At 42.2% G+C, this 25612-nt stretch overlaps 1 protein-coding gene across 5 annotated transcripts in view; it reads left to right on the forward strand.

The window, feature by feature from the left end:
• LCORL (ligand dependent nuclear receptor corepressor like) overlaps positions 1 to 25612 on the forward strand; it is a 176565-nt gene that overhangs the window by 118197 nt on the left and 32756 nt on the right. For 2 of the 5 annotated variants that reach the window (XM_077815806.1, XM_077815803.1), the window contains exon 6: positions 21591 to 21681. The exons of 1 other annotated variant lie outside the window; for it this stretch is intronic. In XM_077815806.1, the coding sequence (XP_077671932.1) occupies positions 21591 to 21681 (91 nt within the window). Of the gene's footprint in view, positions 1 to 21590; positions 21682 to 23057; positions 24142 to 25612 lie in introns of those variants that run through there. 2 more of the 5 variants (XM_077815804.1, XM_077815813.1) reach the window with 2 other exon arrangements.

Raw genomic sequence — 25612 nt, forward strand, 5'->3', positions numbered from 1 at the left:
ATTCTTGACTTAGCCCTAAGTGGAGCACAGGATCTGGTCCAAGAGGTGAATATAGCTTGTCCACCACAGTAGCATTTAATTTCAGAAAGGGGAGCTACACAAAAATGAGGAAGTTAGTTTAAATGGAAATCAAAAGGTACAGTGCCCAAAGTGAAATCCATGCAAGCTGCATGGAAACTTTTTAAAGACACCGTAATAGAGACTCAACTTAAATGTATACCCCAGATTAAAAAACATAAAGGACCAAAAAAGTGCCAACGTAGCTAAACAACGATGTAAAAGAAGTGGTTAGAGGCAAAAAGGCATCCTTTAAAAGGTGGAAGTTAAATTCTATTGAGGAAAATAGAATGGAGCATAAACTGTGGCAAGTGAAGGCCAAAAAAGTATTTGAATTTGAAGAACAGCTAGCAAAAGACTCAAAAAGTAATAGCAAATTTTTTTTTTAAGTACATCAGAATTAGGAAGCCTGCTAAACAACCAATGCCACACTGGACAATCAAGATGCTACAGGAGCATTCAAGGACAATAAGGCCATTGTGGAGAAACTAAATGAATTATTTGTATTGGTCTTCACGGCTGAGGATGTGAGGGAGATTCCCAAACCTGAGCCATTCTTTTTAGGTGACAAATCTGAGGAACTGTCCCAGATTGAGGTGTCAGTAGAGGAGGTTTTGGAATAAATTGATAAGCTAAACAGTAATAAGTCACCAGGACCAGAATGTGTTCACCCAAGAGTCCTGAAGGAACTCAAATGTGAAATTGCAGAAGTATTAACTGTAGTCTGTACCCTATCGTTTAAATCAGCTTCTCTACCAGATGACTGGAGGATAGCTAATGTGATGTCAATTTTTAAAAAGGGCCCCAGAAGTGATCCTGGCAATTACAGGCCGCTAAGCCTAACTTCAGTACCAGGCAAACTGGTTGAAAATATAGTAAAGAACAAAATTTCAGACACATAGATGAACATAATTTGTTGGGGAAGAGTCAACATTGTTTTTGTAAAGGGAAATCATGCCTTGCCAATCTACTAGAATTCTTTGAGGGGGTCAACAAGCATGTGGACCAGGGGGATCCAGTACATATAGTGTACTTAAATGTTCAGAAAGCCTTTGATAAGGTCCCTCACCACAGGCTCTTAAGCAAATCAAGCTGGCATGGGATAAGAGGGGTCACCAAATGAAATTAATAGGCAGCAAGTTTAAAACAACAGGATGTATTTTTTCACACAACGCACAGTCAACCCGTGGAACTCTTTGCAAAAAGATGTTGTGAAGGCCAAGACTATAAAAGGGTTAAAAAAAAATACATAAATTCATGGAGGATAGGTCTCTCAATCGCTATTAGCCAGGATGGGCAGGGATGGTGTCCCTAACCTCTGTTCGCCAAAAGCTGGGAATGGGTGACATGGGATGGATCACTTGATGATTACCCGTTTTGTTCATTCCCTCTAAAGAACCTGGCATTGGCCACTGTCAGAAGAAAGTATACTGTGCTAGATGGACCTTTGGTCTGACCCAGTATGGCTGTTCTTATGTTCTTAATACCATTGTTAGGATTCTTTTTGTTCTTAATTGACTTTAAAAACTCCTTTAATCCAGCTGGCCATAGATTTTGCCTTGTGTCCCTTTTCTTCCCTTACCATTTTTATACAAGTCCTAGCTTCTGATTTGTATTTCTTACTGTTAACTTCCCCTTTCATCCATTTATAATATTTTTTTAAAAAATTTTTAGAATTGCTTTCACTTCCCATTCAAACCAAGTTGTTGTTTTAATCAATATGGCCTTCTGATTGTGGCTTTTTTGGGCAACTAGTAAAGCATTCTTAAACAATTCCCAATTATTCACATTTTTCTGATTAAATTCTTCCTTGCATCTAATTCAGCTCATAATTGTTTTCAACTTTGTGAAATTGACAGTTTTAAAGCATCAAATAAAAATATATATCACTGGTTTAGGCTTTATTCTGTTTCTACATTAGAAATGTAATCAAGTTGTGATCACTTGTACCTAAATTACCATTAATTCTCTTTTCTGCTATTTAGCAGTTCTTCCTTATTCTGTAGATGGCATCTTTGGATGCTTCTTGGTCAGACAATGAACTAGCTTAAAATTAAGATGGCCGTGCTTTAGGAACGAGAGAAAAACAAAGCTTCTAATTTCAACTTACAGGTCTTCATTATCTGTCCTGGTCCTACTTTCATGTACTCCTTCCTTCCTTCCTTCACCAGAACAATTAATGTTACTTCTACAAAGCCAGAGGGCCATCTTCCAGAAGCAGGGACCACAGTATACAAGAAATCCTTTTGACTATTTCTGACTTACCAGACCATCCTATATAAGGCTACTTCTTTTTCACCTCCAGTCACTTAGTAAAGTCTGTTACTAGTGGTTACTGTATAAATTTCTGCACCTCTTTCTTGTTCAAAATTGTTTTTCATCTCTCTTCAGTATCCCATTAAAGAGACAATGTCTTTTACACAATCATCTTGCCATAGGACAATGACTTCAGTCCTCATTGCTATTCTTGGTGACCTATTTGTTTATATAGCAATCAATAAACTTGCAAGAGGGAGGACAGAAGCAGCTGATCTTAGCCTTTGTCTTAAATTGTTCTGTTGCCACCTCTGAGGCACAAGTCTGAGTTGACCCATTTAATCATATATCCCCATCATCCGTGGGAACTCTTTCTCATCCACAAACTTATAGGATATAAATCTGTGCTTTGACAACCACTCAACTACCAACTGTACGCAGCCGTTGTACTTCAGAAGCCTGTGTTTCCAGTCCTAGGCTCTTTGCTTCACACCCCTACCTTGGCCTGTCATTGGCCACATGTTATTCAAAGCCCATCTCCAGAAGCATGGAGAGTCCAGTGATTGCATCTTGATGACTGTCTAATTCAGGGTAATTCTCTTTGAAGATGCAATTAAGTGTTTCCCATACTCTTGTCGTTTTCCGAACCTTAGGTCTTCTGAACCCTGTCAGAATCTCCCGTATTCCATTCAGAATGTCATCCACATGGGAAGTTCTTTTTCACATGGAACAGAACTGGTCTTGCTGCATTGTCTATTAAAAGACAATGTTATCTGGCTAGGTATTCCAAGCTCTTCAGCAGAGCTTTCTTCCTCCAGAGAATGGGCTACTTGCCCTCTTAAAACCTGTCTCACAGTGATTCCCTGGGTCCACTTTCTATTTCTGTCTCTTCTACTGTACTTGGTAATCATGAACCTCTGCACATCTCCAGTGCATACTTAGCATCTTAAGGTTTGCTCCAGATGCCAGAATCCTTTGGCTTACTAGGTAGATACTTTTTCAGTGACTTGGTCCAGTGCTCTCTTATTAGTCATTTTTATTATTTTGTTTTGTGATGTTGCCTAGGAGCCCCAATAAAGGAGCATGGCTCCATTGTGCTAGTCACCATACAGACATGTAAAAAACAGTCCCTGCTTAGGAGAGCTCACAAGATGTTAGAATTCTTTGAGGGGGTCAACAAGCATGTGGACAAGGGGGATCCAGTGGATATAGTGTACTTAGATTTTCAGAAAGCCTTTGACAAGGTCTCTCATCAAAGGCTCTTAAGCAAAGTAAGCTGTCATGGGATAAGAGGAAAGTTCCTCTCAAAGATTGGTAACTGGTTAAAGATAAGAAACAAAGGTAGGAATAAATGGTCAGTTTTCAGAATGGAGAGAGGTGAATAGTGGTGTCCCTCAGGGTTCTGTACTGGGACCAGTTCTGTTCAAACTATTCATAAATGATCTGGAAAAAGGGATAAACCGTGAGGTGGCAAAATTTGTAGATGATGGAAATCTACTCAAGATAGTTAAGTCCCAAGGAGACTGCAAAGAGCTACAAAAGGATCTCACAAAACTGGGTGACGGGGCAGCAAAATGGCAGATGAAATTCAATGTTGATAAATGCAAAGTAATGCACATTGGAAGACACAATCCCAACTATACATATAAAATAATGGGGTCCAAATTAGCTGTTACCACTCAAGAAAGAGCTCTTTGAGTCATTGTGGATGTTCTCCACACCAGTAATGAAGTTTATTTACTCTTTTTCATAACGCAAGAACTAGGGTCACCAAATGAAATTAATAGGCAGCAGGTTTAAAACAAGAAAAAGGAAGTATTTTTTCACCCAACGTACAGTCAACCTGTGGAACTCTTTGCCAGAGGATGTTCTGAAGGCCAAGTCTATAACAGGGTTCAAAAAAGAACTAGATACATTCATGGAGGTTAGGTCCATCAATGGCTATTAGCCAGGATGGGCAGAGATGGTGTCCCTAGCCTCTGTTTGCCAGAAGCTGTGAATGGGCGACAGGGGATGGATCACTTGATGATTACCTGTTCTGTTCATTCCCTCTGGGACACCTGTCATTGGCTACTGTCTAAATACAGGATACTGGCCTAGATGGACCTTTGGGCCTTTCTTATGATCATTTGATGAGAGGTACATGAGAGCTTAGAATATTTTTGAGGTTGTGAGTATGACTTCAGTATTCGTCATTGCATGGGTTTTTGTAGGATTTATATATGCAATAGTAATTGTAACTTTACTTATTGCTTTAATAAAACTTGTAGTACAGATAGGACTTATATTTGTGATTGTGTCTGTGGTCACTACCTTTTGTTCCTGGAGTCTCCAAATTTGAGAAAAGCATCATTTTGTCACGCTTGAAACTAGCAACAGGAACTGAACCTATTATAGTTTGAACACAAAATCACTAAATTCAGTTTAAATATAAAAGGCTACAAATGGTATGTGATTGACTATCATAAAGGAAAAAGGACAGAGTTAAGTTTGCTTGTACAACCATAATTTTGTATATCTAGATATTTTTAATGTTTAACCATACAAACTTAACATTGATTTAGCTGAGTAGAAATAGCCCTGACAAAAAATGGTAGCAAAGGTTAAATGAAAGGAGGTGAGGAAAGGTAATAGATATGATAGAAATTAAATTAAATACATTAAAATAGTTCATTATAAGATGGAGAAAAAGACTGAGCAAAAAGTTTAAAAAGAGGAAGAAATGTTACGGAGATTATCAACTTTTAACCTCCATATTCCAAAATTCAGGATTTTCCTAATCTATAACTCTGAGGATGGGAGTTTAGCCATTGACTTCAATGGAGCCCTGATTTTACCCATTATTTCTGCCCTGTGCTTTTTACATTAGCTGCCTTCAAATTGACAGATTTACCTTACCGTTGTTTTTAAAGCCCTTAGTTGGTGTAGGCCCTGAATACATTCTTACCCACCCCAACCCTTGTCGGTGTTTTACCTTTTCCTTTAGTGTTGTGTCCCCTCCAAGGTATTTAATTTTAATTATTAGGAGTGGTTTTATTTATAAGTAGTTTACTTATTACATTGTTTTATTTTTATACATGTATATTTTGTATAGTGATGCACAGGATATAGCCCAGGGAACTTTAGAAGTCAAGTTGTGATATGTAGAGTATATATTTGATATTCACTTTACTAGAATAGTCATGCAATCACATTCAAATTTCTCCCTACCCATCCAACCAATACAGTTAAACTTTTCATGGAGAAGATTTGGAGAAGGACCAATAAATAAATAAATCTGTTGTCCATATGTGTTGGTGTGGATCCCATTGTAGGTGTGCATGTGTACAAGGACCAGATTCTTTTAGCTAGCAGTGTGTATTTGGGGTGGTGCATGTGGCTTATGCTGCCTTTTGCTCCCACATTAAAGCATAAAGGGTGTGGCAGCTATGAACCTCCCTCAGTTCCCTTTTACTGCCATTGGCAGAGAGATGGAACCTATCGGTATCCTTTCAACTCACACTAGAGTTGTCAGCAATCTTCACCTAAATTTCTGAAAAACTTTAGAACAATGTTCTTATAGCATCTTGGACTGACTAGTCCTCAACGGGTTCAAAATTCGTTGACCACTCACCACCCGCAGCAAGGCACCTTGTACAAGGACCCCAAGATGCTGGAATCAAAAGCCACAGGCTTTAAGTCTTGCTCATCCTGGGATGGACTAATTCTGCTTTAAGATGGGCACAGATGTCTTTTTTTATCTGGGCAAATCCCATGTCTGAAGCAAGTGCTCAGTTTGCCTTTCATTCTGCACCAGAACCTGAAAATCATGGAATGCAAGACTCAGGCACCATCTCTTAGAACAATCTATGAGAGTGGGATTGGACCCAATAGATATGGACTTGAAAACCACAATATCAGTCAAACCTGGATCCTCAGTGCTCCATCAAGCAGGCAGTTGGCACTCAAGACTTCAGCAGAGAAGTTGGCACTGACCATGGCACTAGAACCACTGAGGCTGTCCACCTTGAAGGTGGTGCCAGAGATGTGAAAGCAGGCCATTGAAAGATGCTGCCCAGAACATTGGGGCAGGAGCTCTAGGAAGATCTCAGTGTGCTCTCACATAGAGAGAGAGAGAGAGACAGTTAACCATCATGGGATAAATCCTCCAAAATGTGTATGGCACTGAAGACAAGTGAAAAGGAGTAGACTGTGGTGCAGCAGACTCCATCACCCCACTACCAGTTTCCACAACCGGGGGAAAAATTGTGGATGCTGGAACTGTCATTGGCACCAAGATATCCACCAGTACCAATAAAAACCCAAGCACCAACGGTGCCATACTACTGGCAGTGCCTTAGGAGAAGATATACTCACCATTGTGGTCAGGGTACACCTCCTCAGCATTGAGTAGGAAGCAATGCCCCATATGATCCCTGAGCATTAGTGCTGGAAAACCAGAAGACTTCTTTGCAGCTCAGCCACTGAATAGTGGCATTGGTCCAGTTAACAACTTGTCTGTCAACTGTATTCATATGGGATGCCTCCTGGGCCCTTCTGGGATTACTTGGGGTCTGCCTTCCAGAGCCTCAAGGAGCTGGTTACCTACATGTCAAGAGAAAAGATCCCCCTCTCTATTAGCCTTACTGGCAAAACAGCAGATGTCGGAGTCGTAGGAGGAGCGGGATACAGAGATGCAAATCTATCAGTGCCTGATGTCACCCACCAAAAGACCTTTGCTCCTCATTGCCCAACAAAGTTGGTCACCTCAGCACCGATACTAATGTAGGATGATTTCAAGGTGTTTCCAGAGCTCCTGGTACTTAATGCAGACACACTGGAAATCAAGATTTCAGTCCTATCAAAAAAAAATCCAAAAAAATCTCTAAGTATTCAACATCTCATCAGCTGCAAGTGAGGGATTGCTAGACCCAGCCTAAACTCTGTGACGCATCCTAGCCACTGTATGATGAAAGGAAAAACATACTGAGAACAATATTAAAGGCACAAATTCAAACTATCCCAAAGCAAAGGAAAGATCAGAAGAAATAGTAAGAGGCCAATCGGCTCTATTAGTAGCTCTTTAATTACCTGAAAATCAAAAAGGAAGATGTGGAAGCATGGACCAATTGCTTGTGATTTTGTCCCTACACACTCGTATAGGGACAAAATCAAAATGGCTAAGGCATAAAATGAGGTACACCTTGTTATCTTATATAGAAATGTATCTTCCCCCTCCAGTTGTGCTTTTCCTCCATTGGAACTGTGTGCGCTGCTGGTGGATCCAGACCCTTTCTTTTGTTTGGGAGAATCTGAGCCACCACAACAGCCACCATCTCCTCCTCTGAAATCTGTTAGTTCACACAGGAGATCCAGAGCTTCCTGATATCCGCTTCCCCTCTGACACTCACCTTAGGCCAGCTGGTACTCCCCTTGCCTTGGGGACCTCTACAACTTCTCCAGATGCAACATGTTGGAAAATATGGGATCCCATATAGCCCTTCCAGACAACAAAGCTTAGTCTGTAACCATATTTTATCCCATCCAAGAGAATACAATTCCTTTTACCCACATGACACTGAACTTTTTGTTGGTCCAGGTGGCCATGGGGAGATCTAGGCAGCAACACGTTAAATCTACAAGGAAGCTAAATGTTTAGACTTATTGGGAAGAAAAGTGTTCACATCTATTAGCCTTAAGGTTTGTGCAGCGAACTAACAAGTGCTGTTGGCTAAGTAGGCCTATCTCTACTACTGAAAATTTATGGATTTTGTAGACAAGCTAGTACAAGATAGAGCTCATTTCCAGGCTCTTACTGATGAAGGAAAGCTAGTGGCCAGAACTGCACTTGAATCAGCACTTGATGCAGCAGACACATCATCCTGGTTGATGGCAGTAGCCATCATAATGTGCTGTGAGGTTGGTTATGCACCTCGGGATGGAGGACCGGTTCTTTAATGAAGCCCACCTTATCAATGAAATGACATTTGAGCCTTTGCACACTGTAAAGAACTGTAGAGTCATCCTCTGCTCCCTGGGAATATATACACCTGCCCTGAAAAGGAAATATTACAGGTAATCTTACAGACCTAGACCAGGATCTCAACAGTTTTATCTCTAGCTATCTTTTGACCCTCCTCGTAAAAGGCAGAGTACTCTGTATCATTTCCCTACTGTATCATCTCAATCCCATCCCCTGGTGAAAAGATACTTTTGACAGGAGTTTGAGAGATGTAGACCATTAACAATACTACCACTACCCAATCCTTGCATACCATTCGGGAGTCCTTTAGCACTCTGTTTCCATAACTGAAGTGCCGCTACAATGCACAAGTGGGTTTTAAATGTCCTCTAATATAGCAATAAGATCAAATTTACTTCTGTATCTCCTTCAAAATCTCCATTCTCATGAGCAGATTCTCAGACAGGAAGTGGAGTCCCTCCTCCAGTGAGGAGCAAATGTACCTCTAGAACCAAAATGTACCTATCCAACACCAAAGGAAAGGTTTTACTGTACATACTTCCTAATCCTCAAAAAGAAGTGAGGCTGGAAACCCATCCTCAATCTTCGCAAAGTCAACAGATTGATCCACAACCTGAAGTTTTGCATGATCACTCTGCCATCTGTAATCCCATTCCTGGAAAAAGACACATGGTTTACAGCAGTCAGTATGAAGTATGCTTACTTTCATGTGGATATTCACCCTACACACAGACATTTTCTCAGATTCATAGTCAGCTCTGACCACTTCCAATACAGAGCACTCTCATTTGACCTTCCCACTGCCCCCGGAGACCTTACCAAATATCTTCCTGGCAGTAGCAGCTCATTTCAGATGGATCAGTTTCATTTTCTTCCCTTGACAATTAGCTTCTTGTTGTCAGCACTTGTGAGGAAGCCCACAAGTTGACCTCATTAATGCTTCAACTACTTTCTTCTCTAGGAGTCAGTCAATTTGCAAAGGTCTATTCTCACTTTGAGGCAGACTGTAGACTTCATAGGGGCTACCCTAGATTCAGTCAGAGCAAGAATTTATCTGCCAAAGGACAGGTTTTGCACTATGAGAGACCTGATTGATTGATTGATTAAGTTTTATGCAACTCTCGAGCTTCAATCAAAACTTGTCTTGCCCTTCTGGGGCACATGGCTTCATGTACTTACATTACTGGATTTGCCAGATTTTGCCTACCTTGGCTTCAGGTGTGGCTCCACGCTGTGTATTCACCAACCAAACATAACATGAACACCATGGTAAAAGATCCTTCCAGAGTAGCAGCATCTCAAACATGGTGGAAAGATTGTCATCAGGTGTGCGTGAGCATCTGCTTCCTACCATCCTCACCAGATAAGATGATCATTACAGATGTGTCTCACTTAGGCTGGGGGGAGTGCACACTGACAATCATGACTCAGGGCACTTGAGAGGCCATCTGCACATCAGTCTTCTGGAATTCAAGGTAGTTTGAGAAACTTGCAAAGTTTTTCTACAATTCCCGTGGTCCAGCCATGTTCTGATAATGTCAGACAATATGACAACCATCTTTTACATCAACAAACACACAGGTCTGAGATCAGTTCCCCTCTGCATGGAAGCACTCAGCCTATGCAGTTAATGTATCAAGAATCAAATCACATTTTTGGCAGCTTACCTTCCAGGGCCACAGAACGTGCCGATGGATGCCCTCAGTAGGCATTTGGCCATCTGATCACGAGTGGGAATTGCGTGAGTCAGTAGTAAACATTCTTGCTCAGTGTGGGATTCCGACCTGGGATGTGTTCACCTCTCAAATGAACAAGAAATTCAACACACATTGCTCCAGAGGTGCTCAAAGGCTACATACTCAAGGTGATGTCCTTCATCTTCTCTAACCAAATCATCTGAACTATGTCTTTCCTCTTTTACCACTCCTTCCTGGAGTCTTGAAGAAAATTTGTCAAGAAAGGGCACATGTCATCCTCAGTGCCCCCCATTGGACCAGACAGTTTTGGTTACCAAACCTTCTACAGCTGTCATTCTGTCCTCTGATCAGAATGTAATAGTTTTCAAATGTCTTGACCCAGGAGAGATGCAGGATCAAGCATTCCAACCCCGAGAGCTTCATCTCACAGCTTGGTTTTTGGATGGGCATCAACACTAATACTTTCCTGCTCAGAAGCTGTACAAACCATGCTTAATAACAATAGAAAGAAACTCCACTAGGAGTCCTATTCAGCCAAGTGGAAACATTTCTCCATCTGGGGGTCTTAGTCAGTAGTTATTCCTTCCATTTTGGACTAGTTTCTCTCAAAAAGGCTGACCTTTCCCTTAGTTCTGTACAAGTCCACTGGCAGCAATCAGTGTGTGTGTCATGACCCACGCATCTCAAATCTAGATCCACAGGATTTATAGGAACAGCTACACTCCTACCCTCCACCTAGCAGCCTGCTGATGCTCACTTACTTGGGACTTATGAAGCCTAGCCCCAGTTTGAGCTCTGCCCCTGCCGTCTTATTGGTGGAGTCCCAGAGAAGCTGATTGACCTGCAGGCCCTACTTAAGCCAGCAGCAGGAACTGGAAGTTATCCGAACAACTGGGCTTTACCCTGTTCTGGACTGTGTGCTTTGTGCTTTCTGCTCCTGTTCCCCTGGCTTGATTTTCCTGGCATCCTAACCTAGCATGACTCCTGGCATCTGATTTGTGTTTCTGATCTCCAGTTTGTCTCATGCCTCTGTCCACCTGGTATCCTGACCTGGCCTGACTTTGGTTCCTGACTTGTGGTTCTGGTCTCCAGTTTGTCTCTTGCTTCTGACCTCCTAGTATCCTGGCCCAGCGGACTCCTGTCTTGTGACTATGGACTCTGGCTGCCCATAACCCAACCATAACAGTTTGTTCAGATCACAGTTACCCTGGGGGACTGAGCCTGGTGTGAGGAGTATGGACCCAGATGCACCACTGCAGCCCCTAGAAGCATTGGACTTGCCTGAATGGGCCTTCCATCTCCAAGCGGATAATTAAGGCTGCGTTTTTGTCACTGAGGTCATGGATTCCGTGACCTCTATGACTTCTGCAGCGGCTGGTGCTGGCTTAGGCGCTGCCTGAGCTGGCAGCATCAGTTTGGGTGTGTGGGAGGTGGCTCAGGACTGGGGCAGTGGATTGGGGTGCATGATGGCGCTTACTTGGGAGAGGGAGGCTCCCCGCTTCCACTGGCATGTCCCTGCAGCTCCTTGGGGGAGGGGCAGCCGGGTGGGACTCCGTGTGCTGCCTGTACTCGCATGTGCTCTCCTGCAGTTCCCATTGGCTGCGGTTCCTGGCCAATGGGAGCTGTGTAGCCAGCGCTATAGGGACATGCCGGGTAGGGAGCCTGTCAGTCTCGCCAACACTCCCTCCCCTGGACCAGCAGGGGTCCCGGGTTGCACGCTGCCACCCGGCCCTTCTCTCTCCCTCCCAACACCAGCGGGGGTCCTGGCTTGTGTGCTGCCACCCGGTCCCTCCCTCTCTCCTTCCCTCCCAGCACCAGTGAGGGTCCCAGGCCATGTGCTGCCACCTGCCTTCCCGTCCCCCCCACTCCTCCAGCAGCAGCAGAGGTCCCGGGCCACCACCCTGCAGTGCTCCTAGCCCGCCCCCCTGAGCACCCATGGCCCCGAGCCCAAGTTTTAGTTAGGGGTATATAGTAAAATTCATGGACAGATCACGGGCTGTGAATTTTTATTTACTGCCCCTGACCTGTCCATGACTTTTACTAAAAATACCCTTGATTAAAACGTAGCCTTACGGATAATCAAGCACTACAGGCCCAAGTTGCACAGCTGATCTTGGACAACCAGTGGCTGCAAGTGAGGCAGGTCAGCACTGAGAATACTGTGCTGTGAACCCAGCGTGCAGTGCTTTGCCCTAAACAGGGGGCTCCACTATCCTTGCTCCAGTGGCTTAATGGGAACTGCCAGCAGTTCCAGTGCTTCATGAACCAGTGCCACCTTCTGTTTCTGATGCATCCCCAAATCTATGGCTCTGATCAGGCCAAGGTGGCCCTGGTAATCTGCCTGCTGACGAGATGTTTTAGACTGGCCCTCCCTCTTCCTGGAAGGCCATAGCCCTGTGCTGTCGGACTGGGATGCTTTTTTCCAATCAGTGCCCGCCATCTTCGATGACCTACACCTAGTGCAGACAGCTAAGGTTACCCTGAGGGGACTCCAGCAGGGGCAAGACCCAGTGGCCTCCTGTGTAGCGCACTTCTGTTGCATCAGAATGGATACAGAGTGGAGCAAAGCAGCTGTATCAGTTCCAATGGGGCTTATGGGAATAAATAAAAAACGCACTGGCCCCATGTAGAGACACCAAGAGGTTTTTTTGTGTGGACCTCACTATCTGCATAGGTAATCAGCTGTGAGAATAAAGGGATAAGAAAGGAGGTTGCCTCCAACTCCCTTACCATGAACCATGACCCTAGCTTCTGTGTTGCTCATGCATGCATGCCAATCTGATTTATTGGCGACTCTCACATAAAGAAAAGGAATGCCATCATCTGTGTAACCTGTGCTTCTGCTGTGGTGAACCTGACCATGCCATCTCATTCTACCCAGCATGAACACCGAAGAGCTCGGAAAAACAAGCTGACCCAGGCCTGGTGGAGGGAACTGGCCTGCACCTTGAAAGAAGAGAATATCCTGATACCCTAGTCCTCACTGATATGCACACTAAGCCCCATCCATGGGCTTCTCATTTGCAGGTGTGTATTCAGCTTCACATCCTATGGGATCCCTGACAGATTCCCCTCCAACAGACCCTCATTGGTTCAGGAGCAGCGGACAATTTCATGGCTGCAGCTCAGCCCTATAGATTCCCCTGCTACGCAAGGCCATACCCAACCAGTTGAAATGGTTGACAGCTCTCCACTATCTTCAGATAGAGTTTTGGAGGAGACTGTCCCTCTGGATGCCAGAGAAATAATACAATTTGGTGTGATTCATTCCCTGCATTTTTTCCCCTGATGTTTGGCATGCCCTTTCATGACCTCCTCATTCACTGATAAGAACAGAAAGTTATCTTCCCATTGGAATTCTGCTGACAGCATGGCCATGGACTAGCAGACATTGCACCTACACCCCAGAAGGCTCAAATAGGTGTAGTTGTCCACATTGAACATGCATTGGAGGAACTATGGAACTTCCCCCTCCTTTCCTCCCTCCAAGTACCATGAATACACTGATGTCTTTTGAGAAGAAGAATGCAGAAAACCGACCCATATACGAGGCAGACTGCGACTGCCCGACAGAATTTCAGCCAGGGGCAAAGCTGCTGTTTGGGCAGATATACACGGTGTCATAGCCTAAACTGGCAGCATTGTGAGAATCTCCAAGAGAATCTGGCCTGGGGGTTCATCTGCAAATCCTTTTTCATAAAAAATGACAGCCTCCACCTCTGTGTCGATTACCTAGCCATAAATCAGATAATTTGGAACCATTTCCTGCTACTCCTGATAGCAGATTTGTTGGACTGCGTGGGGGCTACCTGCATATTCACAAAACTGGATCTCTGGGGAGCTTGCAATCTCATCTGTATCAGAGATAGGGACTGCCTTTTGGATCTGCTACGGCCACTTTGAATATTTAATTATGCCATTCAGACTGACTAATGCCCCAGCAACAATCCAGCACTTCATTAACAATGTGGTTTAAGACCTACTGGAACAGTTTGTGGTAGTGTACTTAGAAGATATATTAATCTTCTCAGATGATCTAGACAAACATTCAACTCATGTCCCCACTGTCCTGGAGAGACTACAACACATATTCTCTATGCTAAACGAGAGACATGCGCATTTGATCTGACCTCAACCGAGTTCGTGGGTTTCATCTGGTTGGATTTTTGCAAGGTCCAGGCTGTCCACAACTAGGCAGGCTCCTATAATGTTCATGACCAACAAAGTCTTTTAGGCTTTGTGAACTTCTGCTAGAGGTTCATTTCAAATTTTTCAAAATAAACTTCACTGCCCTACTCTGAAAAAATGCCAAGTTCTCTTGGTCACCAGAAGTCCAGCTCACATTTGAGCAATTGAAACTTGCCTTCATCAGTACTCCAGTATTGGCCACTCCAGCATGGCACAAGCTTTCATTGTGAAAGCTGACATCTGTAGAACAGCAATCAGGTAACTGCTCTCCCAAAGGCATAAACTCAAGCAAACACTGCATCCCATCACCTACTACTCAAGGAAGCTTACATTTGCTGATAGAAACTGAGATCTTGGACAAGATGCTCCAGGCAGTTAAGGCTGCCTTCAAAGAGTGGCAACATTACTTGGAAGGGGCCTGTCATCCAGTCCAAGTGTTTACGGACCACAAAAACCTGTAGTACCTGCGCAGGGCCAAGACCCTGCACCAACAACAGGTCCAGTGGGCCAGTGAGCATGCATATCCCACAGTTCTTCTCCCTGCTCAATTTTACCTTGACCTACTGCCCTGGAACCAGAAATGGCAAGGCTGATGCCTTGTCTCAGAGATATGGCTTTGACCTATGAGGCCCAATTTAGAACCAGCCCACATTCTCAAGTCTCATAACTTTCTTAATGCAGCTCACTGCTAGGACCTACTCCTACTCATCCATTTTGCTTCTGTCTCTGGAATTCCACTTGATGAGTTAGCCATTGTCAACCGAGAACCTCACAATACCCAGGAGGGGATCATATTTGTGTTTTCCCCCAGGACTTGCAAGGGTGGTGTTTCTTCAACTATGCCATGACTCCACCTTGGTAGGACACTTAGAGTGATATAAAACTCAATGATCAACATCCCATTTCTTCTGGTGGCCCCAAATGTGCCTCACAATAAAGACCTTTAAGTACCCTTCCAGACGTGTGCCCACACCAAGATCCCTAGCCAGAAACCCTGCAATCCCCAACCTCTGGATACCCCATCTTGAGCCTGGGAAGCCATTTCCTTTCACTTTGACATGGAACTATCAGAATCCAGTGGTTTCACGACCATCCTGAGAGTGGTAGATGGCGCACTTTATTCCCTGCACAGGCTTACCCTTGGTGGAAGAAATCGCCTGGCTCTGGATAAACAATGTAATCCTTCTTCATGGCCTTCCAGATCATAATCACCTCTCACTGGAGACCACAATTTACTGCCCACTTCTGGCACGAGACCCTAATTTTTTTAGGAGTCCATGTGCACCAGTCCTGTGCATAATACCCCAGTCAAATGGAAAGAATCAACCAGATCCTTGAACAATAATTAAAATGCTACATGAGCCATCACTAGGATGACTGGTTTTCACTATTATCATATGCAGAGTTCTCAGACAGTAATGCAGACCTTGCATCCACAAGCCACAGCCCCTTCTTTATCAACTGTGGGTACCATCCATGATTTCACTGACAGCTACCCACCTCCTCCTCCAACCCATCTGCCTCAGACCTAGTACATCACATCCAAGAAGAGGTGATGTGGCATCTTGAAAAGGCAAAGGAGAACTACAAAAGGCATATAGACAAACCTAGACAACAGGCCCTGCCGACTATGTAGCAGAAAAGATATGGCTTTCAAGAGAACACTTCCCCACGGACAGACCCTCCCAGAAACTAAACTATTGGTTCCTTGGCCCGTAACGCATTTGGCCAATCAACCTGGTCACCTTCAAGCTTTCTTGATCCCTTGAAGTTCACCTTGTGTTCCACGTCTCACTTCTAAGAGAATACATTTTCTCAGAGCTCACTATCACCACCCTACCCGTACAAGTACAGGGTCAGGAGGAATATATTGTTCATGAAGTCCTCGACTCCTCAGATCAAATGGGGAAAATCATGGTACCTGATGGATTGGGAAGGTTATGGCCCAGAGGCTCACACTTGGGAGCCTGCAGAAAATGTTCATGCTTTCACCCTGATTTGGGTCTTCCCTAGGAGCCACCCTGAGAAACCTAGGCCCACATTTCCTGGAGAGCACCCCTAGGATTGGGGTTGATATCATAACCCACGGGTCTTGAAACTGGTTACCAGGGTTTATAGGAACAGCCAAGCTCCAGCCCTCCACCTGGCAGCCTGCTGATGCTGATTATATAGGACCCACGAAACCCTGCCCGAGGTTGAACCTCCTCCCATGCAGTGCTGTTGGTTGAGTCTCAGAGCACCTGACTGGCCCTACTTATGGCAGCAGCAAAAACAGGAAGCTGTCTGAACAACTGGGCTCCATGCTGTTCTGGACTGTGTGTGACTTGGGCTTCCTGCTTCTGTTCCCCTAGCTTGAATTCCTGACATCCTGATCTGGCATGACTCCTGGCATCCAACTTGTGGTTCTGATCTCCAGTTTGTCTCCTGCTTCTGACTTACCCGTATCCTGACCCAGTTGACTCCTGACGCTTGTCTTGTGATTGTGGACTCTGGCTTTGACTACTGGGTCTGGCTTCCCATGACCTGGCCATGACAGTATGCCATCCTCCAGCGGATGGTTATTTGGTTTTCACTCAGCTGTTGACTATCAGATTCTTAAGAGCCTAATTAGAACCTTTCCTCCAGTAAGGAACCCTCCCCATCATTGAGACTTGAATCTGTCAGCTCTTACTAAGCCTCCATTTGAGCCATTAGCTTCATGTTCCATGTCTCACCTATCTATGAAAGTTGCATTCCTTGGGACCACCACCTCCATCAGAAGGGTAGGTGAGGTGGGAGCCCTAGTGGCAGATCCGCCATACACTGTATACCATAAGCAAAATGTTTGTTTATGGCTACATCCTAAATTAATTCCCAAGTTGATTTCGGAGTTTCACATAAACCGACCAATCTACTTAACTGCATTTTTTCTAAAACCACGTACATCGTGAAGAGAGGTGGTGTCATTCCCTTGATGTACAATATGCTCTTGCCTTTTGTCTACAAAGGACACAAGTGATTTAGAAAATCTCCTAGACTCGTTATTGGTGTAGCAGAAAGAGTCTGAGATCAAGATATCTCCTCTCAGAGGATCTGTAAGTAAGTGGCTCTTAATTGATAGAGTAAGAATCAATCCGTCTCACATTCCTCCCCGATAGAGAGTGAGAATTCTACCAAGAGTACAAGTGATGTCTATAGCATCGCTTCAGGAAGTGCCTCTGGTTGACATTTGTAAAGCAGTGATGTGGACTTCCATCCATATGTTCATGAGACATTATGCTATAGTACAGGACTCCGCCCCTGACATCCTTTGGGACAGCTTCAAATGGTCTGCCACCTGCCTTCTTGAGTACTGCTTGTTAGTTACCCATAATGGAGCACACTAGGACCAGCACTTGAAGAAGAAGAAGAGGGTTGTTTCTAACCTTATAGTAACTGGAAGTTCTTTGAGATGTGTGGTCTGTATACCACTACCCACCCTTCTTTCCCTACGGTTAGGACGTTACTTGGATTTGCAGTAGAGAAGAAACTGGAGATGCAGTCGGCCTACCTCTCCATTTATCTCCTCAGTAGGATGCACCAGGAGACCAAGGGCATATGCACGGGCCAGCGGACACTGCTTTCAGAATTCTCCAACTCTGGGCGCATGGAGAGCATGCATATCCCACAGTGGATACAGATAGGGACCACACATCTCAAAGAATCTCCAGTTACTATAAGATACATAACCTCACCTTCCTCCACTCCAGCCATGCAGTGCTCCGTGCACGCACCAGTAAATTTGACCACTCAGTTGAGAGCTGCACTGCAAACAGTCAACAGAGCGCTTCTTTTGGAAGCCTCCTTGCCTCTTTCCATCAGGCAAGATCAGACATTACCACCACTAAGTGTGTGCTGGATATTGTCACCTGTGGACATACCATCCAGTTTCTTTCCCTTTCCACCACAACCCCCCTTCCTTATCTATCTTCAGGGACCTTTCTCGTGAGAGCCTTTTACAAACAGAAATGGCCTCATTGCCCTGTCTAGATGCCATAGGAGAGGTGCCTTAGGAGTACTGGGAAAGAGGCTTCTACTCCTGGTATTTCCTCATTCGAGAGAAAAAAGGGGCCTTCGTTTTGTTCTAGACCTGAGGAGGCTCAACAAATATGTTTGATGCCTCAGATTCAGGATTGTAACAGGTATCTAGGGAAACATCTACCTGTACCTGGACAACTGGCTGATCAAGGACAAGCCTCATGACGTAACCAAGATAACCGTACCTTGAATCCTCACCTTGTTGTCTCAGTTAGGGCTAATAGTGAACTACAAAAAGTCATCTCTCACTCTATCCCAGATGATAGGCTTCATAGGAGACCCTATCTGACTCTGTCAGCACGATCATATCTGCCAAAGGACGGATTCTGTTCCCTTTGATCAATCATACATGAAATAAGGTCAAGACCATCTACGATGGTTCGTGCTTGCATGGGATTACTAGGTCATATGATGTGTACATACATGATGTGCTTGCCATACTTTGCTTGAGGTCACTACAACACCATCAAAGAACAGTGTATTCCCCAGACAAAAACAATATGAACAGATTGGTCACTGTAACACTTCAAATCCTGTGAGAACTCACCTGATGACCCCCCTGAATGTGAGATAAGGGTATGTTTCTCAACTCCTTCCTGTGCAAACTATACTTAATATGGATGCAAAAGTGAGAGGTTGGAGGCCCACCTGAATCACCTCAATTGCAAGAAATTGCATGTGAACGTCCTAGGGCTGAGAGCCATCAGATTGGCCTGTATAGCATGCTTGTCAGTTCGACAGAATTCTGTAGAGCAAATCCTGATGGACAGTACATCTGTGATGCGCAATGTCAACAAACAAGGAGGCCCTTGGTAGATCCCACTTTACCTGGAAGCCATCGAGTTCTGGGAATGGTGTCACCAACGCAGAGTAAACCCCCCGAGCTCCCACTGCCCCTGCACTTTCCAGGGGTCAGCAATTACCTTGAAGACTTCTTAAGCAGAGACGTGATAACCAACCAGCAGTAGTCACTGGAAATTCATCCTAGACATGATATTCCAGCCAGGGGGAGTTCTGGCCAAAGACCAGTTTGCCACTGCAAATAATGTCAAATGCAACACCTTCTACTATAGAGGTAGCGTGAGCCTGGGATCTCTGCCAGATGTCTTTCTACTCTGCTGGTGTCAAGCTCTCCTTTGCACCTTATCACTAACCCCCCTGATTACCATAATAATATCAAAGATCAGATGGGACAAGGCCACCACTATCAGGATCTCCTCATACTGGCCAAGACCGTTTTGGCTGCCAGACCTACTCCATATGTCCAGTCAATCTCCCATTCATTTTTCCTCTTTGTGTAAACACAATATCTCAGAACATCCAGACCTGCAGTCAATACACCTGACTGCCTGGATGCTGGCCGGATGAGCACTACTGATAGAGAATGCTCCAGGCAGTTCTTATCCACATCAGGAAAGTTTCCACTAGAAGTATCTGCTCTGCAAATGGAAGAGGTTTCCATATGGGCAGCCCAAAAAACCTGAGTTGGTTGAAGCCCAGATTCCAAAGATCCTAGACTACATGCTGCTCTTGAAACAATCAGAACTTGCATTAAGCTCTCTGAGTCCACTTAGCAATATCAGCATATCATACACCAGTTCAGTTGCATTCACTTTTCTTACACTCTACAGTGTCAAGATTCATCAAGGACCTTTTTCATGCCTACCCTCCATTTAGACACCAGACTGCTTCCTGGGACCTCAGTGTGATTCTCCTGTATCTCCTGGTGACTCCCTTCAAGCCTCTATCTTTCAAAACATTCTACTTTGTTGCTGTTACATTGGCACAAAGTCTGTGAGATCCAAATCCTTATAGCTGGACCATCTGTATTTTACAGGGACAATATACTAATGAGACAACACCCTAAATTAATTCCCAAGGTAATCTCAAAATAGCAACTGAATCAGTCACTCACCTTACTGGTCTTCTTTCCAAAACCTCTCTTCTGCAGGAGAAAAGAAACATCGCACCTTGGATGTCTCCAGAGCTTCTACTTTACTACCAAGACAGGACTAAACCCTTCTGGCTCTCACTGTCTCTTTGTGGCTGATTTGGGTGTATAGAAAGACCTGGTGATCTTTTCACAGAAACTTTCCAAATGAAATACAGTGCATTTCCATCTGTTACTAGATGTCCTCCTTCCCCCAAAACATTAGGACACAACTCCACTGAAGTACAGGAGACGACATCATTGGCCTGCTTCAGAAATGCACCAGTCTTATAGATTTGCAAGTAACCCACTGACCTTTGTTAAACGGTATGCATTTGACATGGCAGCCAGGGCAGATACCGAGTTCAGAAGAGTGATACTACAGTCTGTCTGTTTCATCTGTGGAGACTCCTCAATCCCACTATCTCAGGAGAATATTGCTTACTAGTCACCTACAGTGGGGTCCATACTAACACTTACTCAAAGAATAACAAACTATTACTTACCCTACTGTAGCTGGTTCTTCAAGATGTTGTAGTCAATGTGGCTGCTACAACCCACCCTCCATCCCCACTTCAGGAGTTCTTGGCAAACACAGGCTTTGAAATGCAAGGGAACTGAGGGAGGGTTGGCGGTCACCCCATCCTGTGCGCCTCATGTGGGAACACGTGCAGTTCTGATAAATACTGCTAGCTAGAAGAATTGGGTTTTGCATGCATAGGACTAATGCGCACCTACACTGGGATCCTCACTGATTACAACATCTTGAAAAAACACAGTTCCTGTAGGATAAATAACTGTTCTTTCATTTCAGAGTAGCAGCATCCGATGAAGTGAGCTGTAGCTCACGAAAGCTTATGCTCAGATAAATTTGTTAGTCTCTAAGGTGCCACAAGTATTCCTTTTCTTTTTGTTCTTTCATGGACCTTGTCCCCCAAACACACAGATATCGTCGTCATTTTGGATCTTTGTATTATTAGTGTATCACGGATCTGCTATTTATTAATATGAACTTGATCTTGAACGACATATGTTCAGATTTATGACCCACATATCAAACCATTATTACTTGTGGCTTATTGGTCTGTTTGAAATGGCAAGTGTAATCTTGGAGTATATCTGTGGAAGAAACAAGGGATGAGAATTCCATTTTATGGCCTAATAAATATCTGTTTTTAAGCCCTCTGATTCCTATGTGTGACAATAGGCCCACTTTTTTTTATTTTGACTCATCTTTTTTTAAAAAAATCTTGTTTAACTTTTACAAATGAATTTTGCAAAAAGTTAACTCCTCAACATTTCACACTGTTAATGGAACCAAGATGTCAGAAAATATTACAACATAGGTTATATATTAAAAAGTTGTGCTATGTGTATATAAATTTACTAACAGAATTCCAAAAAATCCTTAAATTCTTAAATTATTATGATTATTTTGTTACAGGGGATGGAGTGTTAGATCTCTCTACAAAGAAAAGCGCACGGCTGGAAGAGTCAACATATGATCCATCATCATCTGAAAATTCAGTGTCTGGGTAAGCAGCATTTAATATTTTTTTAATATTTGTAAAAGGAAACACTGAAAAAAATTTCTTCTGTGAAGGCAGATTATTTTTTATAACACATTTGTACAGTATATACTGACACACAAATTCAGTTTATATTTTGCTTTCCTCAAGAGTTTCACTCATAAGTGTGTGTCTATGTATATATCATTTGTTTCATTGTCTTTTTCTTTTCTTTCTGTTAAAGAAAAGTTATCAGAACAATCACCAAACTTTAGTTCATGTTACTAAAAATGAACTGAAAACTTAATTACATAATACAAAAGAGTAGGACAGTAGAAGAAAACATAAATTATTATTCAAGGTTTTATTTAGGAAACTTCCATTTTGCACAAAAATATAACATCCAGATTATATTTTAAAAATATCCTTCAGCTAACATGAACAAGTTAAACAGCTATTATCCTCAATATTTCTCAATGAGAGAGAGAGAGAGAGTTCCTAATTGTTATACTTACATCATGGTTTTGCCTATAGTGTGTGGTGGCAAACTGCTAAATATGTCCATTCAGCATTAAAAACTAAAAATGTTGTTTCATGTGCTGAAAGCTACCATTACATTAACTGAAACAAAAATAGTGAAATACATTGTTCTGTTGGATTTTGTTATAATTTTGGCATCTTCCCATCCACTAGCCATAGCAGGACCCTTTTTGTCACCTGTACATTTTACAAAATAATTTGTTCCAAATAATACATTTAGCTTTATTTGTTGAATTGTGTAAAATTGTGTTCGAACAGGTTTTAAAATTATGATTTTATAATTAGAAAATATAAATAGTGATTAGAATTTTAAAAACTGAGTTGTAAATTGACAAAATGGGACTTACTTGTTAATACAGCACTTTATCTTATGAATGTAGAAAAATTAGTCCTGTGGAAATCTGGGGTTTTGTGTTTGGTAATGTACCTATCACTGCAAATTTTCTATAAGGGGGTTGACTCTTTTATTACTTGTTTAGCGGTAACGTCACGTTTCTACTAACAAAATCTCATTTAGGATTTGGGTACTTAATGGAATGTTAATTGCATAACTAAAATTATAAGTGTTGCTCTGCAAGCATGTTTCAAAGGGAAAATAACAAACACATGAGAATATTATCAAATACTGAACTAGGATTTAAAGTTCTTGGAAGGGCTGCTGTAGAAGCCACCGTATGATTTTGACACATTGTAGCATTTTACTATGATAATCAGTAACTACTACATCTCAAAGACTTAAAAGTATCAGAAGCAGTGATGTTACCTAAGCAAGGAGTATAATAAAGGAGTGGACCCTTCCCTTCCATAGCTGTGTGAGAGTCTCTCATACATCAGTTTACCATCGTTTCATTCCATCCATCCAGGAGACTACACAGACACAGAGAGGACTATGTGGAAAGAAGTGCTGAGTTTGCAGATGGTTTGCTCTCAAAAGCTTTGAAAGACATTCAGTCTGGAGCACTGGACATAAATAAAGCAGGCATACTTTATGGCATACCTCAAAAAACTTTACTTCTCCACTTAGAAGCCTTACCAGCAGGAAAGCCTGCACTTTTTAAAAACAAAACTCGAGATTTCAATGATAGTTATTCATTTAAAGACAGAAAAGAAACTTGTGCAGTGCTGCAAAAAGTAGCCATGTGGGCAAGAGCTCAAGCAGAGCGCACAGAAAAAAGTAAACTAAGTCTACTTGAAACCTCAGAATTAAAATTCCCAACAGCTTCCAGTTACCTCCACCAGTTAACTCTACAGAGAATGGTCACTCAGTTCAAAGAAAAAAGTGAAAATCTACAATATGAAACTTCAAATCCTACTGTACAGTTAAAAATTCCTCAGCTAAGAATAAGTTCTGTGTCCAAACCACAATCTGATAATGCTGGTCTTCTGGATGTCATGTACCATGTTTCCAAAACCTCCTCTGTCTTAGACGGATCAGCTCTTCAAAAACTGAAAAATATACTCCCTAAACAGAACAAAATTGAATGTTCTGGACCTGTAACTCACTCAAGTGTTGACTCCTACTTTCTGCATGGGGACCTCTCTTCTTTATGTCTTAATGTTAAGAATGGAACAGTTGATGGAACATCTGAAAATACAGAAGATGGTTTGGATCGCAAAGACAATAAACAACCAAGGAAAAAACGTGGCCGTTATAGGCAATACGATCATGAAATAATGGAAGAAGCTATTGCTATGGTAATGAGTGGGAAAATGAGTGTTTCCAAAGCACAAGGAATTTATGGGGTACCTCACAGCACTTTAGAATACAAAGTTAAAGAAAGATCTGGAACACTGAAGACTCCGCCGAAGAAGAAACTTCGATTACCAGACACTGGGTTATTTAATATGACAGATTCAGGGACTGGCAGCTGCAAAAACAGCAGCAAGCCTGTGTAGATTAATTGTTAGCAAATTATTTGGGGGGTGTGTGTGTGTGTGTGTGTGTGTGTGTGTGTGTGTGTATATATATATGTCTGTCTGTATACACACACACACACGAGAAATACATATGCTCACACTGACAGAAGACATGAAATTATACAGTTCAAAAACCACATACATGCCTTTTGAAAAGTAGTTTTATTCAGGGTTTTCACTGTGGACAGAATTATAGAGTTCTCCCTTAATTCTGATAGTGTGTATTTAATAAAATCCTTGTATAAATAGGTGAAAAATATTCAGGTTTTCTTTAGTAGTCAATAGCATAAAATGTTTGGGGAAAACCAGTATTTGTCATGTGAAGCATTATTTTTAGTTGATAAAGAACCACATTAGCCATTGAATAAACCATCTTATTATGGAAATACATGACCCATGGTTTGTAAACTTTTATACTTCACAAAATACTTGCAATAGTTTGTAAGTAGTTCAGAATACACAAATCAAGGGATTATTTTTCTTTTACAAAGTTAGTTCCTTACCAAGGAAATGGATATGTGAAGTATTAGTAGGAGGTAGTACATTCTGTGGAAGAAAATAAAAACATCATAACTAGATCTCCAATACAACTAGAAAAAACCAAAACATTTCATTAATAAAAATGTGTGATAGCAGACATAAAACTGCATTTTTATCATTTTAAGAAGAATTTTGTTGTTCATTTAGCAAGAAATTGGTGTTTACAAAATATACATTTATGAAAACTGACAAATTACTGTAGCTATAGAATTATTAAATATGAAAGAAGATGGAATACTAAGTATAAAATAAACTTAATTATTAACCTAATTTTCCTTTTTAGTTTGGAGAATAAGACAACTTCTAAAGTTTAAGAAGAAAGTTGGAATGCAACTTAGAGCATGTTCATAATGTGCACAGAATGAGCTTGAGAATGGATATTAAATGTGCTGGTTAGTTAATGTTATGACTACTTTAAATTCATTTAAGGATTGTCACACTCCTTATATTGAAAAACAAAAAACTCACTGTAACTATAATGTATTTGCTGCTGTGACATTTCAAACCTTTTCAGTTTATCAAAATGAATATCAAGTTTTCATTTTGGTGGGCCGATACACTATTGTTTTGCTAATAACCAAATTTACAGTTCAGGGTCTTGACAGATTCACAAATATTAAACAGTGAAGCTGTTTTGAACTTTCAGTAGTATAAATTCATTATAAATTTGGTAGAAGCTAGGCAGTTCATTTAAAATATGTGACTTAATAGAATCTAAGAGAGACTAGCTGTCTTCAGATTGCAGTTTTTAAATTAATTTCCAAGTATTTACATTGGATTTTAAATAATATGTAATTTTGGTGGTGTAATGTCATAAAGCATGTGTCTACATAAGAATGAATACTTGCTTTATACATTCAAAATTAAACATCTGTGCCCTTTTTCCAATTAAAATTTAGGTTTAGATTGCTTTTTCTAAACCAAATCAAACATATCCAGAAACACTTACCCTTTTTTCTAC

Source organism: Eretmochelys imbricata, chromosome 4 (assembly GCF_965152235.1).
Source record: "Eretmochelys imbricata isolate rEreImb1 chromosome 4, rEreImb1.hap1, whole genome shotgun sequence".
NCBI lineage: Eukaryota > Metazoa > Chordata > Testudines > Cheloniidae > Eretmochelys > Eretmochelys imbricata.